At 33.5% G+C, this 12,726-nt stretch overlaps 1 protein-coding gene across 1 annotated transcript; it reads right to left on the reverse strand.

The window, feature by feature from the left end:
• Nucleotides 1-3,042: 3,042 nt before the first annotated feature.
• LOC114284033 (serine/threonine-protein kinase KIPK2) lies at nucleotides 3,043-10,864 on the reverse strand. The gene is made up of 3 exons (XM_028226906.2): nucleotides 10,679-10,864; nucleotides 6,991-9,210; nucleotides 3,043-4,236 (listed from the first exon to the last, which is right to left on the reverse strand). Exons 2-3 carry the CDS (start codon nucleotides 8,958-8,960, stop codon nucleotides 3,393-3,395), a joined length of 2,814 nt encoding a protein of 937 aa, XP_028082707.2. The 5' UTR covers nucleotides 8,961-9,210; nucleotides 10,679-10,864; the 3' UTR covers nucleotides 3,043-3,392.
• Between the last annotated feature and the right edge of the window lie 1,862 nt (nucleotides 10,865-12,726).

A 12,726-nucleotide genomic window follows, 5' to 3' on the forward strand; every position in this document is an offset into this window, starting at 1 on the left:
TTAAAAATGTTACTTTTGTTATTTAAACCTTTTTTTTTTGGGTTTCCCTTTTAGAATTTTCTTAACTAGAAAGATCAAAAAAATTAAAATTAATGAAAAATTTAAAAATTCCTAATAAAATGCAACTCTCTCTTTTTTTCGTTTATCAAAATGATCGTTTCTGTTAAAATAATTTTTTTACTTTACCCCTTGTCACCTAAATCGGCCAAAATCAAACATACAATTTTTATTTGATTACATAGCCAATATATATATATATATATATATATGTGTGTGTGTGTATTTTTTAGTAAAAACCAAACAAAGCCGAAGTATTAGTCTTGTGGAAAAATCAAGTAAACGAGGTTCAGTCAATGCGTGCAAACCCTCTGATCGATCTTGCAAAATTCAAATCCATTTGTTTTTGTTTGATTAAATTCTCAGGTTTGTACATTTCTGAGAGAACTAATCGCACTGATCTATTTGATATAATTTATTTTGTTAATTATTCGTTGATTATTAGTATTCCTCATAGTCTCTTTTTGAATTTATGCATATTTACTCTTTTTTTTTTAACGCATATGAATTTCTACTCTTAATTATTATATTGTAGGGAAATTTGACTATAAATCCCATTTACCTTCCTTTTATTGTTAAAAGGATTAAGAAAAAAATTATACTTTCTAAACCCTCTCATAATTATAAAGTTTTGCATAAAGGACAAAATTTATTATTTAAATATTTTATTAGACTATTATACTCTCAACTAAATCTTCTCACTTCCTCCACCCACTCTCTCCCCACCTTCTTTGTCTCTCTCCTTCCCCTATAAACACAGCTTCTCTTCATTGTTCTTCAAATTCTAAATCGTTCAAATTACTAACACACTCATGGCCGGAGCCCTATTACAATAGCTCATCTACCCCATGCCAAAGAGAAACAACCGCTACCAGAACAAAGAAATAGAGTAGTAACAACGCTTTTCTTGATGACGAGAAAAGTCTCCAGCGAGCTATCATGATCGAAAATTGATGAAGAGTGAGAAATGGACTCGAACTAAAGTTACTCGAAGTTCTAGGCTGTACAATATGACTTCAAGCTCCTTCAATTCTAGCTATAGATAGCGGTTTTCGAGTTTCAAACTCAATTTTTCCTAGGGTTTCAAGTCCTAGCGTTTCGAGTCCTACAGTTTGGAGGTTTGTAGTTCAAGTCTTGTTTTATTTTATTTTTTTGAATTAGTAGTTTTATTTGGATTTGATGTTAGATCGATTGAATCAGTTGTCGGATTTGAAGATTCAACGATTTGGTGAGTAGTTTGATGTGTTGATTGCTTGATTTATCTGTTGATTTAATTATTTTGTTGAGATATTTTTGTTTAGTTTTTGATCTGTGTGTTTTGTGGTTATATATCCTTGTAATGTAGATTTATGTTTTTACTGATTTTTGAGTTAATCTGTTCATACTCAGCTTGTTCAATGGATGATCGATCTATTAAAATGAATGATCTATTCAATTTCTCTCTCTTTCTCTCTCTGATAAGAATCTCTCTAATAAGAATTTCACACAAAAATTTTACTCTAAATCAAGTAAAGTTTACTATAATTCAAAGTAAAATTTTACACTGGCTAAAAACATGTTGATTTGCTTAACAATATAAAATTTTACTTTGAATCATAGTAAACTTTACTCTGATTCAGAGTAAAATTTTACTGTGAATCATAGTAAAGTTTACTATGATTCAAAGTAAAATTTTACTTTGGTTAAAAACATATTGATTTGCTTAACAATATAAAATTTTACTTGAATCAGAGTAGAGTTTACTATGATTTAAAGTAAAATTTTACTCAGAAATATATTGTGAAGATGACTTAATAAGATAGCTGACAGATATGAGGGTAATATAATAAAAGAAACAAGTTTTAAAATATTAGGAGGTTTTGAAAGTATCTATATAATTCTTGTCCTTTTGAAAGACAAATTAGATAGTGAGGGATCTATCACCAAATCTTCCATTATTGTATATCCCTTTCCATGAAATTATTTGTTTTCCCAACAAAACAATAAACCAGTCAGAATTATAATTTTGAAACATTGGCATGTTTGGCATCATTTTTGTGTTCTATTTTCATTTTCTGGAAACACAGAAACTTGTTTGACGATTTGTTTCTCAAAATTATTCCCAAGAAAATATTTCTAGAGACAACCCATTTTGAAGAAGCCCCAAAAAGTTATTTTCAATTTTTTTGAAGACTTATGTTCAAAAGAAAAGAAAAATAAAACTGTTTTTGTGATGAGCAGGGGCTGCTGTGATGTAGTATTGCATGCTGTGAGTGGTGGTTGTGAGATAATTATTTTGTGATGTGTGCGTTTGGTTACAAGAATGGAATAGGATCGAATTTAATCTTGATTTGTTTGGTCACAAATATGGTGATGAGAATTTAGTTTTGTAAATGGGCAAAAAGGAAACATCAAATCTAGTGTTAATTCCCAACAACTCTAACGAGAGGACTGTAATTTCAAAAATCAAAGGGGAGGTCGTGTATTTGTCAAAAACCTCATTCCAGATCTGTGTCCTCAAAGGAAGCATCTGGTGTTTGGGTACAGTTCTCAAAGAAAAAAAACACAAAAATTACATCCAAAATTGACAGCAGCTGTATAGGCAGGCAGCCCAGCCTAGCCAAAGCTCTGCCTGATGAATAATGAATCAGTGAAAGTCTACATCCTATTCCTTTAAACCAAATGGCCTTAAAAGTCTAAAAGAACGGAAATTGCACTTAAAAGAGTAAGAATGGGTGTCCTCTATTCATCAAGTCAAATGCCCCTTGATTAAAGAATATAACAAGACACACTAGCCATAATTTGAACAAACAAATGCTTTTGCCATTGCTTCAGAAAGGGAAAAGAATGCAATCAACTTTTACAAGCAGATAGATCAAACAATTTCAGATGCATATGTTCCCAACTGGGATGGTGCGGCAGGTGCAAAAGTAACTAAAGTTGTGGTTTTAAATATGTGTTAAAAGATTGGATTCTGGATGTAAATTTAATCACAAGTCAAGAATCAGCAAGATAAAAACTTCATGATGTCACTAAAATATAAAGATTTCAAAAGGAATATCAATTCCTACAGTTTCTGCTTCCAATATAAAGGATATCACTGTCAATATTGCAGGATCAACCTCTTGATTGGTTATAAATTTGGCTCAACACCACTTAGTAGAACAATGTCAAATCCGCGGTGAAACAGCCAGCTCTCATAATAGGACCAATCTTTTCAAGACATTTTATGGTCTCAGCAACCGATTTTCTGACATCATACATGACAGCTTTTCTACAACATTCATCATACTAAATTTACATATTAGTTACAAGGGAGGAGAGGAAGGTAAATACCTGAAGTATAAGTTCTTTTTCTAGAACAATTCAAACTCCACGTGCTCTCCTGCAATCCCATACTCCAGATACTTTCTACCCGTCTCCTGAGAGGCCGCGTTTACAATTCCAACATCACAAAACTCAGGCAATTGAGGTGGAATGGTACAGCGTATCAGTGCCCAATTTAAGCCATCAAAGAAGGGGTGTTGCTTGATCTCAGCAGCCCCTTTCTCCGATCCCAACCGATTCTCAGGCTCCTTAACTAACAGCCCTCGGATGAGATCCCTTGCCTGGAAACTAACAAGTGGGTATTCTGGAAACTTGAGGCTCTGCAACACCACATTAGCTAATGTCTCTTCATTCCCGGCACCTTTAAACGGTGTTCTACCATATAAAAGCTCATAAAGAAAGACACCAAATGTCCACCAATCAACAGCACTCCCATGGCCATCTCCTTTGATGATCTCGGGAGCCAAGTATTCATGAGTCCCAACGAAGGAGTTAGATCGGGCATCTGTTGGCTCAGCCACAAGCTGTGGCAACAACCTGACCTGGGCTGCAAGGTCTACTTTTAGTTTCCTTGCTTTTGCAGCAGGTAAAAGTCTTGGGCTGAAGCATGTGACTTGACAGGATGGCTCAATGCAGAATGGGTCAATGCAGTTGGACGCCGTGCACGGACCCGACATCTTTGGGGGCTCTATACTCGATGAAGATGATTTCAGAAGAGTTGGGCTTACAGTGCATCTAAGTGACAGGTCAAAATCTGTAAGCATGATGTGACCATCTTCTCGAACCATAATGTTTTCTGGTTTCAAATCTCGGTAGATAACTCCGAGCATATGTAAATACTCCAAAGCAAGGAGGACTTCAGCAACATAGAACCTGCAAATAAAAGTTGAGATATTGCACAAAGATTAAATTCTGCTACAAAAGAATAACAAGTAAAAACCTATTAATTAAAGAATTCCTATTAATGCTCTACATCATTCAGATTTAGATTCCAGTAACTACTTTGTTTATAGAAGCAAGAAAAAATAACCCATCAATGTTGGTGTAAAGGGGGTAACATTGATTTCAGCAGCAGAAGTCAATAATATCCAGAGCAATATTTTAAAGATTCTAAGAGCTGTTACACAAAGGCTGTCAAGAACACAGTACAGGTTTAAACTGTGGCAATGGTAATGATTAGAGTGTAACGGATTTGCTAATTTTGGTCAATGTGAAACAAGAATCGTTCATAAAAACCGTGATTTCCTCTTTATTATCATATTCTTAGAAACTAATTAATATGCCAGTGCATGACCTCAGCTTTGATGGATTGGTGTTTGCATGCCTAAGAGAGAATTATTTGCTTTTAGAGAAGAAGTTGTCCGAGAGGTAGCTCAAGAAGCCAAGTGATGTAGGCCAAGTGCGTAATCTATTCTTTTAAGGCACAGTTTGTTTTCCAGATAAGGACTAGAGGAAATGTGGGTCACCCCTTGTCTCTTATCCGGTATTTGGTGCACCCACAATAATTCTACATTAAGTTCACGGGATAAGTTATACTGAATATGGAGGATTAAATGGAGGATAACTGATACCACCTCTCCCATGGAATTGTTCGGATTTAGGCCTCGCTAGATCAATGTTACCAGAAAACGTTAACACCTTGGCGATTAACATTTTGGAACGCACATTCTAAAACATTGGACACTTTCGATCCAAAACGGTAAATTTAGCGATCCAAAGCGATCTCACAATGTTTTTCATTAAAAATTCTCCTTAATAGGAAAAAAATCAAATATAATAAACTAAAATCTAGATGCAATGGAGTTTTGGATTGACAAAATGTAAAATAATCGGTCATAATGTTCACAGAACTGTGTAGTTGAACGATTAATTTGAAGAAAGAAAAATATACTATAATATATTAGATGTCATTTTAAGAAGCTTACCCCTATCGTGTCACATTTTAAAGCATGTGGCGTGCCACACTCCCCTTCCCATTCTTAGTACCAAAACGATCCACATTCTGGGTAACATAGCACCAGATTATTTCCCTACTTCATCCGATAGTCAAAATTTTTTTTTTTCTTATCCCATCCTTTATCTCACCCTAACGAAACACAACACAAATAACCCTTGATATATTCTTATATATATATGGCTCCGTCTGGCAAACCTTCAAATTAACTTTTAAGATTATAGCTTTTTATAAATTATTGGCTTAAAATGATTTTAAAATTGAAAAGTTCAGCCCATACTTCTTCTTAAAACCCAGATATTAAGGAAAGAAAAACGGAAGCCTTATAACAAGTAGACAACTCCAAGCGATGTGGGACGTATTGCACCACAACCTTCTGGACCACAACATATAGTAGCCAAAGAAACGACACACCAGTCACAGGCCCAGCCAAGCTCTGATACCAAATTGAAAAAGCCCGGCCCACACTTCTTAAAACCCAGGTATTACAGAGAGGAAAACTGGAGCCTTACAACCAGCACAGATGGCGCAACTCCAGACGATGTAGGACACATTCCAACATTCAATAAGTTGTAAGTATTCAATGCAACTTTTTGGATAACATGTGAAAAAAATGAAATTGTTTGGTAAATAATTTAAAAAGTAGCTTTTTGAATTGTAAAGTCCGAAATGCCCATTGCTTTTTTAAAGCTAACTATTTTTTAAAGGGGTACAACAATAATTATGAAAATATTGAGGGGCCTTTTTGCCCAACATTCAAAAACAAAAACAAAAACAGTTAAGCTAGAAATGCACCCCTTGGGTATCATAGTAATAGCTAATTTTTTTGCTAATAAACCAACTCTGCAGAGATCCTAAGAGTTTTGCCTAAAGTGCGCTTGAGCATGCACTCGCACTCGAAACACATTACACAAAGGGCTAAAGAAACATCCATAGCGTACCCTAGCCTCCATAGAGCCCTTGAATACCTAGGAGACTTTTCCTGCATATCTTTAGAGAAAAATCTTGTGTTGATGATGGATATAAAAGAAAATTAAGCATCAAGGGGCTCATCTCATTCTGAGATTTCATTTGAATTTAACAATAGAGACCTTTTAATTCTCAAGAATGCTGACTTGAAGACTTGATGGAAACTCCTCAAAAAATTATGTATGCTGCCACAATGCATTCTTGCACTAGAGTTAGCGAGTGTTTGAGATGATTTAAATAAATATACTTTTGACTTTTTATGAAAGGACATGTAAGAAAGTAAAGAGGTGCCTAAAAAAGATAAAAAGATAAAAAAAGTGTACTAATATAGGGGATGCCAAATAGTGCCTTAATATCTATTAGTGTCAGCCTATCTAAAGTAAGTTTTAATGCTTTTTCGAACTACGAGTAAATGTAGAATTTTGAAACCCCATTAATTGCACTTTCAACATACTATTTTCTCCTAACGGTATGAATACAGCTTCAAACTTTGAAGTGAATGAATCTTTATTTCCATGCTTGATGAATTCAGGAGTTAATACACAAAATCAACCAATGCAAAATGAAATCTTAATTAGCTTACCATTTTTTATATATTTTCTTTTTTCTACTTTCTGTTTCATTTTTTTTATTGTTTTCAATTGAACATTAGTTGAGAAAATAGTAAAAATGCCAAAAATGGACCTTTCAATTAAGTTTCCTACCTTGCTGCCTGCTCAGGAAAATATCTTCCAGGCTGCTGCTGCCGGAGGACATGCAGATCTCCACCTGGACAATACTCCATAACCAAGCAGGATAGATTATCTGATGTAAACTGTGCATATAGTGTGGGGAGAAAAGGATGATCCAGAATTTTCAGTATTTCCCTTTCAGTTTGGGCCCTTGGCATCTTCTTTCTTCTGACCAAAAACTCATTGTCCATAACCTTTATTGCAAATAGGCAGTTTGTTCCGATTAGCTCGGCAAGATACACTGAACCAATATCTCCAGAACCAAGCTTCTTTAACAGATTAAAATGTCCCAAACCAAGAAATCCCTGTTGTTTCCTAACATGGCGGATGGCTTCCCACCTCAAGTCCTTTGACATGTGAGGCCTATTGCCACAACTTGATCCACTGAGGTCACTCTCTTCACTGATGCTAGTGCTATTACTATACTCGCCAAGGCTACTTTTTGAACTTTGAGAGAAATCCCCCTTTTCTCTAGTTTTCGCATTCTTGCTTGTGTTTTCAACCACAGTTCTGCTTTTGCTACTGTTACTTGAAGCAAAGCCCAGTTTACTGGCACCAGAGTTCAGATTAATTGAGCTGATCTCAGCACCGACAATTGTACAGTTGGATGAAGGAGAATCTTTATTGGACTCATTCCCGACATTTGTCAAAGTACAGTGGCATCTTTGGCAAAGTAATGGGCCAGTGCTAAGATCCAAGGTACCATTAATTTCTTTATTAGTATTAGAAGTGGAGCCAACAGAAGTTGAAACCTGCTTTAAATTCTTCTTAACAAGGAGCTTGTTCCTGAAGACTGGTTTCACCAAATGTGGAGCCTTTCTTGTTGACTTGCTTCCTTTATTGCTCTTCATTGCAGGAGATGAAGAAGGTAGTGTCTGTGACCTGCCTTTCCGCCTTAACTTTGATGCGAAGACTTTGTTCCCTAATTTGTCTGAGGCAGGAATATCCCCAGACTCTATTGTACCACCAGTGCTCTGACAAGAAGGAGAAGAAACTGCTGCATGCTTTTCCTCCTGTAACAGCTCTAACTCCAATGTTTGACTCTGAACTTCTTTTGAAGCAAGTATCTCATCTTTTATCATTGTAGGCCTTGTACCCTTTTCAGTGTTTGCCAAAGCAAAATGGGGCAAAGAATGGACACTTTGGTTTGACGTTTTCATCTTGGGCTCTAGTATGCTGTCACCACTATTACGACAAGATGGAGACGGATCTGCTGAAAGCTTTTCTTCCTGTGCTGATTCTGTCTTCAATTTTGGACTCCAAACTTCTGCGGTTACAGGTATAATTTTATCTTTTATTAATTCAGACCCTGTACCCTTTTCTGTTGTTGTCAACGCAAATCGAGGAGAAGAATTGGCACTCTGGTTGGATGACTTCATCTTGGGCACTGGCAGACACTCAGGTAATTTTTCGGAGGAATTTGACGTGCCTTGTTCTGACGCCAGAGATTCTCTGTTAACTTCATTTAGGGAACCACTAGATTCACCAGCTTCAACTACAACGGACCTGTACAAACTTGCAATCTTACCAGCTTCTGAGACCCTAGGAGAACCTATTGGCTTTGATAACCGTTTCATGGCAGCCATTTCAGATGCCTGAGAAATACATAGCCCCCTTAGCGCCTGCTTCAGCGACACTGGTTCTGAGAATCCATTTCCGGGTGAACGAGGCACACTCACCCCAATTGGTTTCTTTAACGAATTTCTCCTTGAGGGGACTGTGCTTGCTTGATCTGAAAGATGCAGACTCTTGGATGGTGGTTTGCGATTAATTGCCTCGAAAAGCTTATTGATATCATCTTCCAGAGAATGATCAGATCCCAGTTGAGATTTTTGACCTGTACCATGTGCTATTATTTGATGAATATCTTTGGGACTTTGAACTGAATTCAGCTCGTCCTTTGCTTCAATGATTTCACAAGTACCAGAAGATGAACCCATCATTAGGGGACTTGGGATTATTCCAGATGTGATGAATCTAAAAGGATATAATAATCCATAAAGGTTGAAAACAGGCTACAAAGTTCAAATTAATCCATTTCTCAAGAAGCATTTTCGATGCATCACGAGCTTTCTTTCATCATTTTTTTCTATATAAATATAGAGCTTTCTTTGATCATACAGAAGCTATGTCTTCTACAGTTCATTGACTCCTTTCAGGACCTTCAGTCACTTCACATGCACCACCAAGATTCTGAAATGTCAACAAAGTAAAGATAATGTGAGTGAACCATCCCCTTCTCCAACCCACCACCAGCTAAAGAAATTAAAAATAAAAAATAAATAAATCATAGGATTCCTAGCAAAAGAGAAGGCATATTTCACAAGAAATCACAAGATTGAGTTCCATAGCACATCAAGAGCATGAACTTCTTAATCCAAGGAGGTTTCGGAACAGCATATTAAGAGATTGGATTACAATGTCCGTGCATGGTGGTCTAGCAAGTAACAGCTTGATACCAAAACATTTCAGGTTCAATACACTAAAAAGGTTAAAAATGGCAAAAAATTGTCATATATAGCATCTTGTCATAAACTGACATATGGAAAATACATTTTGAATTGGTTTAATGTTATTGATCCCTGCAGAACAAAAATAAAGCCAACTCATTTTTTATCTAAATTTTATGTTTTTTTGATTCATTTAATTTCCATGTTCAAAAAGACACTGGGATATGACAAAATATCATATATTTTTTAAATATAAATCTTTTATTTTCTAGCTTAAATTGGTGTTCCCAAGGTGTCATAGAGCACTTCATGCATAACATGGAGGGAGGAAGGGGGGGAGGAGGAGGGTTATGCATAGTTTTATGATGAACTCGAATTATTAATAATGTTTGTCGGTTGAATACCCAACTACATGTATCATATCTTTACCCGAAGTGTTGAGTGTCCAACACAGATACTTCGTATATTTAGAAGAGTTCATGTAACATAGAAAATCATAATTTATTTTCCATGTGACATTTACCACTAATCAGAGGGAGGTATGAGTGCTCTAGTTGTACTACTACTAGAAACTGGCACAAACAGTAATTCAAAGAAGCATTTTGCTATTACATACGTAAAGACAATAGAACCATTGCTTTCAAGATGATAGGATGATGATGGTGAGATACAAAGAGAAGAAAATCCAGATGCAGATCCTCCTCACTTCCAATTTAATCTTGATTAAGAATATTGATTGCAGGTTTGAAATAATATTCAAACTTACATCCCCAATCAACCAATCAATAAAAAATCACTAACCAAATTATTATCCAACATTTATAAGAGTACTTGCAGCTTAGATTTTTCACCAATTGGAAACCTTAAAAAAAATTGACTTTCTTTCGTTTTCCCACATTTTCTTACAACCAGCTGGGATTCCTTCTGAATAAACTCAGATATAAAAAAATCAGTTTAGTTAATTCACGAATCGAAATCCATTAATAACACATTTGTATGTATGTATGTATGCATAAACACGTATATATGCTAAGAAAACAAATCTAATTGATCAAGAATAGAAGATTAAGCTCCGAAAAAGATAGTTGAATAAAGAACATCACAGAGAGGAGAAATGAATTCAAAGAGAGCACAACAATTTCAACCAAAAAAAATTTAAAAAAAAAAAAAAAAAAAAGGTTAAAAAGCAAGATCAGAAGAAGAAAAGTTACCTGAAAATGAAGCTTTAGATTCAGTGATCTAAATGCGGTAGCGGCAATGTGGAGTACGAAAACCCTAGGTGGGGTTTGAGGAGTATCGGTGGTGGGCAGAGCTGGGAAGAGAGAGAGAGAGAGGAATCTGTGTATATTTCACTGTTTCTCTCTCTCTGATCTATACTATAGTATGTATGTATGTATGTATGTATGCATGCTCAACTGTATTTTTATTAGAGACTTTCCCTTTCATTTGTGATCCTTTATTTTTTATTTTTAAAATTTTTAAATATATATATGAGATTCGAAATGCAATTATTTGTGATTTTTTATTTTTGTTGTGAAGCTAAGTTTTTAAAAGACTTGATAACTAATTAAAAATTATTTTTTCAAATCAAGTTATTTTTAAAATTTATTTCAAATGAAATTTTATAAATAATCTGTTTGGTTTTGAATTTTTAAAAACATTTTTTTTTTTTTAGTTTTCAAACTGTATCTTTTTATTTTTAGTAAAAAATATATATTTTTAAATTAATTTTATTTATTTTTTAAATCCACTTAATCTATATATATTTTTTTATATTTGTAAACAAATCTTTAAAAAATCAATAAATAAATATATGAATTATGTATTTTTTTTGTTTATATTTTCTTTGTATTTAGTGATTTTTTTTTAAAAAAAAATTACAAAATTTATAAATTTTAAGTGGAACTAAAAAAATAAAATAAAATAACTGATTAAAACTACAAACCAAACCAAACCAAACCAAACAAAGTGATTTGTTGTTTGGTGATTTATTAATAAATACAAATTAACTTGTAAAACAATTTTAGACCCACCATTTTCTATGGTTTTTGTGGTCATTCTCTAATCAAATTAGTTTTTTTTTTTTAAAAAAAAATCTAACTTGAAAGGTTTATGAATGAAAAAAAAAAATGATCTTATTTGGTGGATTACAATATTATAATTAGTACTATAAATGAATCTAGTTATTCATAAACAATTAGGACTCCAGATTGAATTCATGTAAGCCAAATTTAAGCTAAAACACATTCATCACAAAAAAATTCTAATTGATTGTTTCATATAACTAAAAAATAATATAAATTGTATTATATATGTATATAATAATTAAAATCATATATATACACTAATAAATATACAATAATTTTATAATATATACTATATTGTGATTTTAGCATAAGGTTCGTCCTCCAGTTTTATCAATATTCAACCAGTTGGTAAGCTTGATGATCCACCAAATCTTACTTTCGAATAAATTATAATAAATAACATCCATTAGTATGAGAGCACATTTACCATTTTGTCCTTGAATAAATGTGTTTGTTTAAAAATTTAAAATTTAAGGAGAATCAGATTCAGCAGCACCATGAGCTGTGTATGGGAGGCCTTGGAAAACACCAAATTTTTTTTTTGTCAAATTCTGATCAGTTTTTGGTTTTTTCTTTCTTTTTCTATTTAAGCTTTACTTTGAAAAGTCAACTTTTTGATTTTTTTTTTTAGTTAAAATAGTCATAAAAAAACAAAATAGACTTTTTAGTCCACTAAGATAAAATATCACATCTAACTCATAATTATTACATTTTTTCTCTCACGAAAAAATTAAAAAAATCAAAAATCTTTTCCAAATCAAGCTTTTCAACCCTAAATTAAACTAGTTTAAAAAACCAACACACTTCCCATCTCAATCAAAAAGATTGGCAATTAGCCTATGCCTATTACTTACTAGGGATTAATTATGAGAGATTTATTCGAAAATTTTGTTTTACTTATATCATCAGTTCATAAATATTTTTATATTTTAATAAATCTTATTATTTGGATATTTAAATTGTCAGATTTTAATTCTCATATTTAAAGTATTTTATGAATAATTTTATCCTTACAAATATTTTTTGAACGGTTAGCAACTTTGTGACGTGAACATTTATATTTTACAATATGAACATTCACATTGACGTGTAAATGTTCACATCACGAAACATTCACACTGTCAATGTATATGTTATTATTAAAGGTATTTTGATAATTATGTCACTCGCAA

Source organism: Camellia sinensis, chromosome 3 (genome assembly GCF_055761805.1).
Source record: "Camellia sinensis isolate YWXY chromosome 3, ASM5576180v1, whole genome shotgun sequence".
Taxonomy (NCBI): domain Eukaryota; kingdom Viridiplantae; phylum Streptophyta; class Magnoliopsida; order Ericales; family Theaceae; genus Camellia; species Camellia sinensis.

What these genes read in the sequence shown, in the direction of transcription:
- LOC114284033 (XM_028226906.2), bottom strand. Translation starts at nt 8,960, where the DNA reads ATGATGGGTTCATCTTCTGGTACTTGTGAAATCATTGAAGCAAAGGAC. An exon ending in TTTCCTGAGCAGGCAGCAAG is followed by an intron (nt 4,237 to 6,990) that starts GTAGGAAACTTA and finishes TTTTATTTGCAG; the next exon opens with GTTCTATGTTGCTGAAGTCC.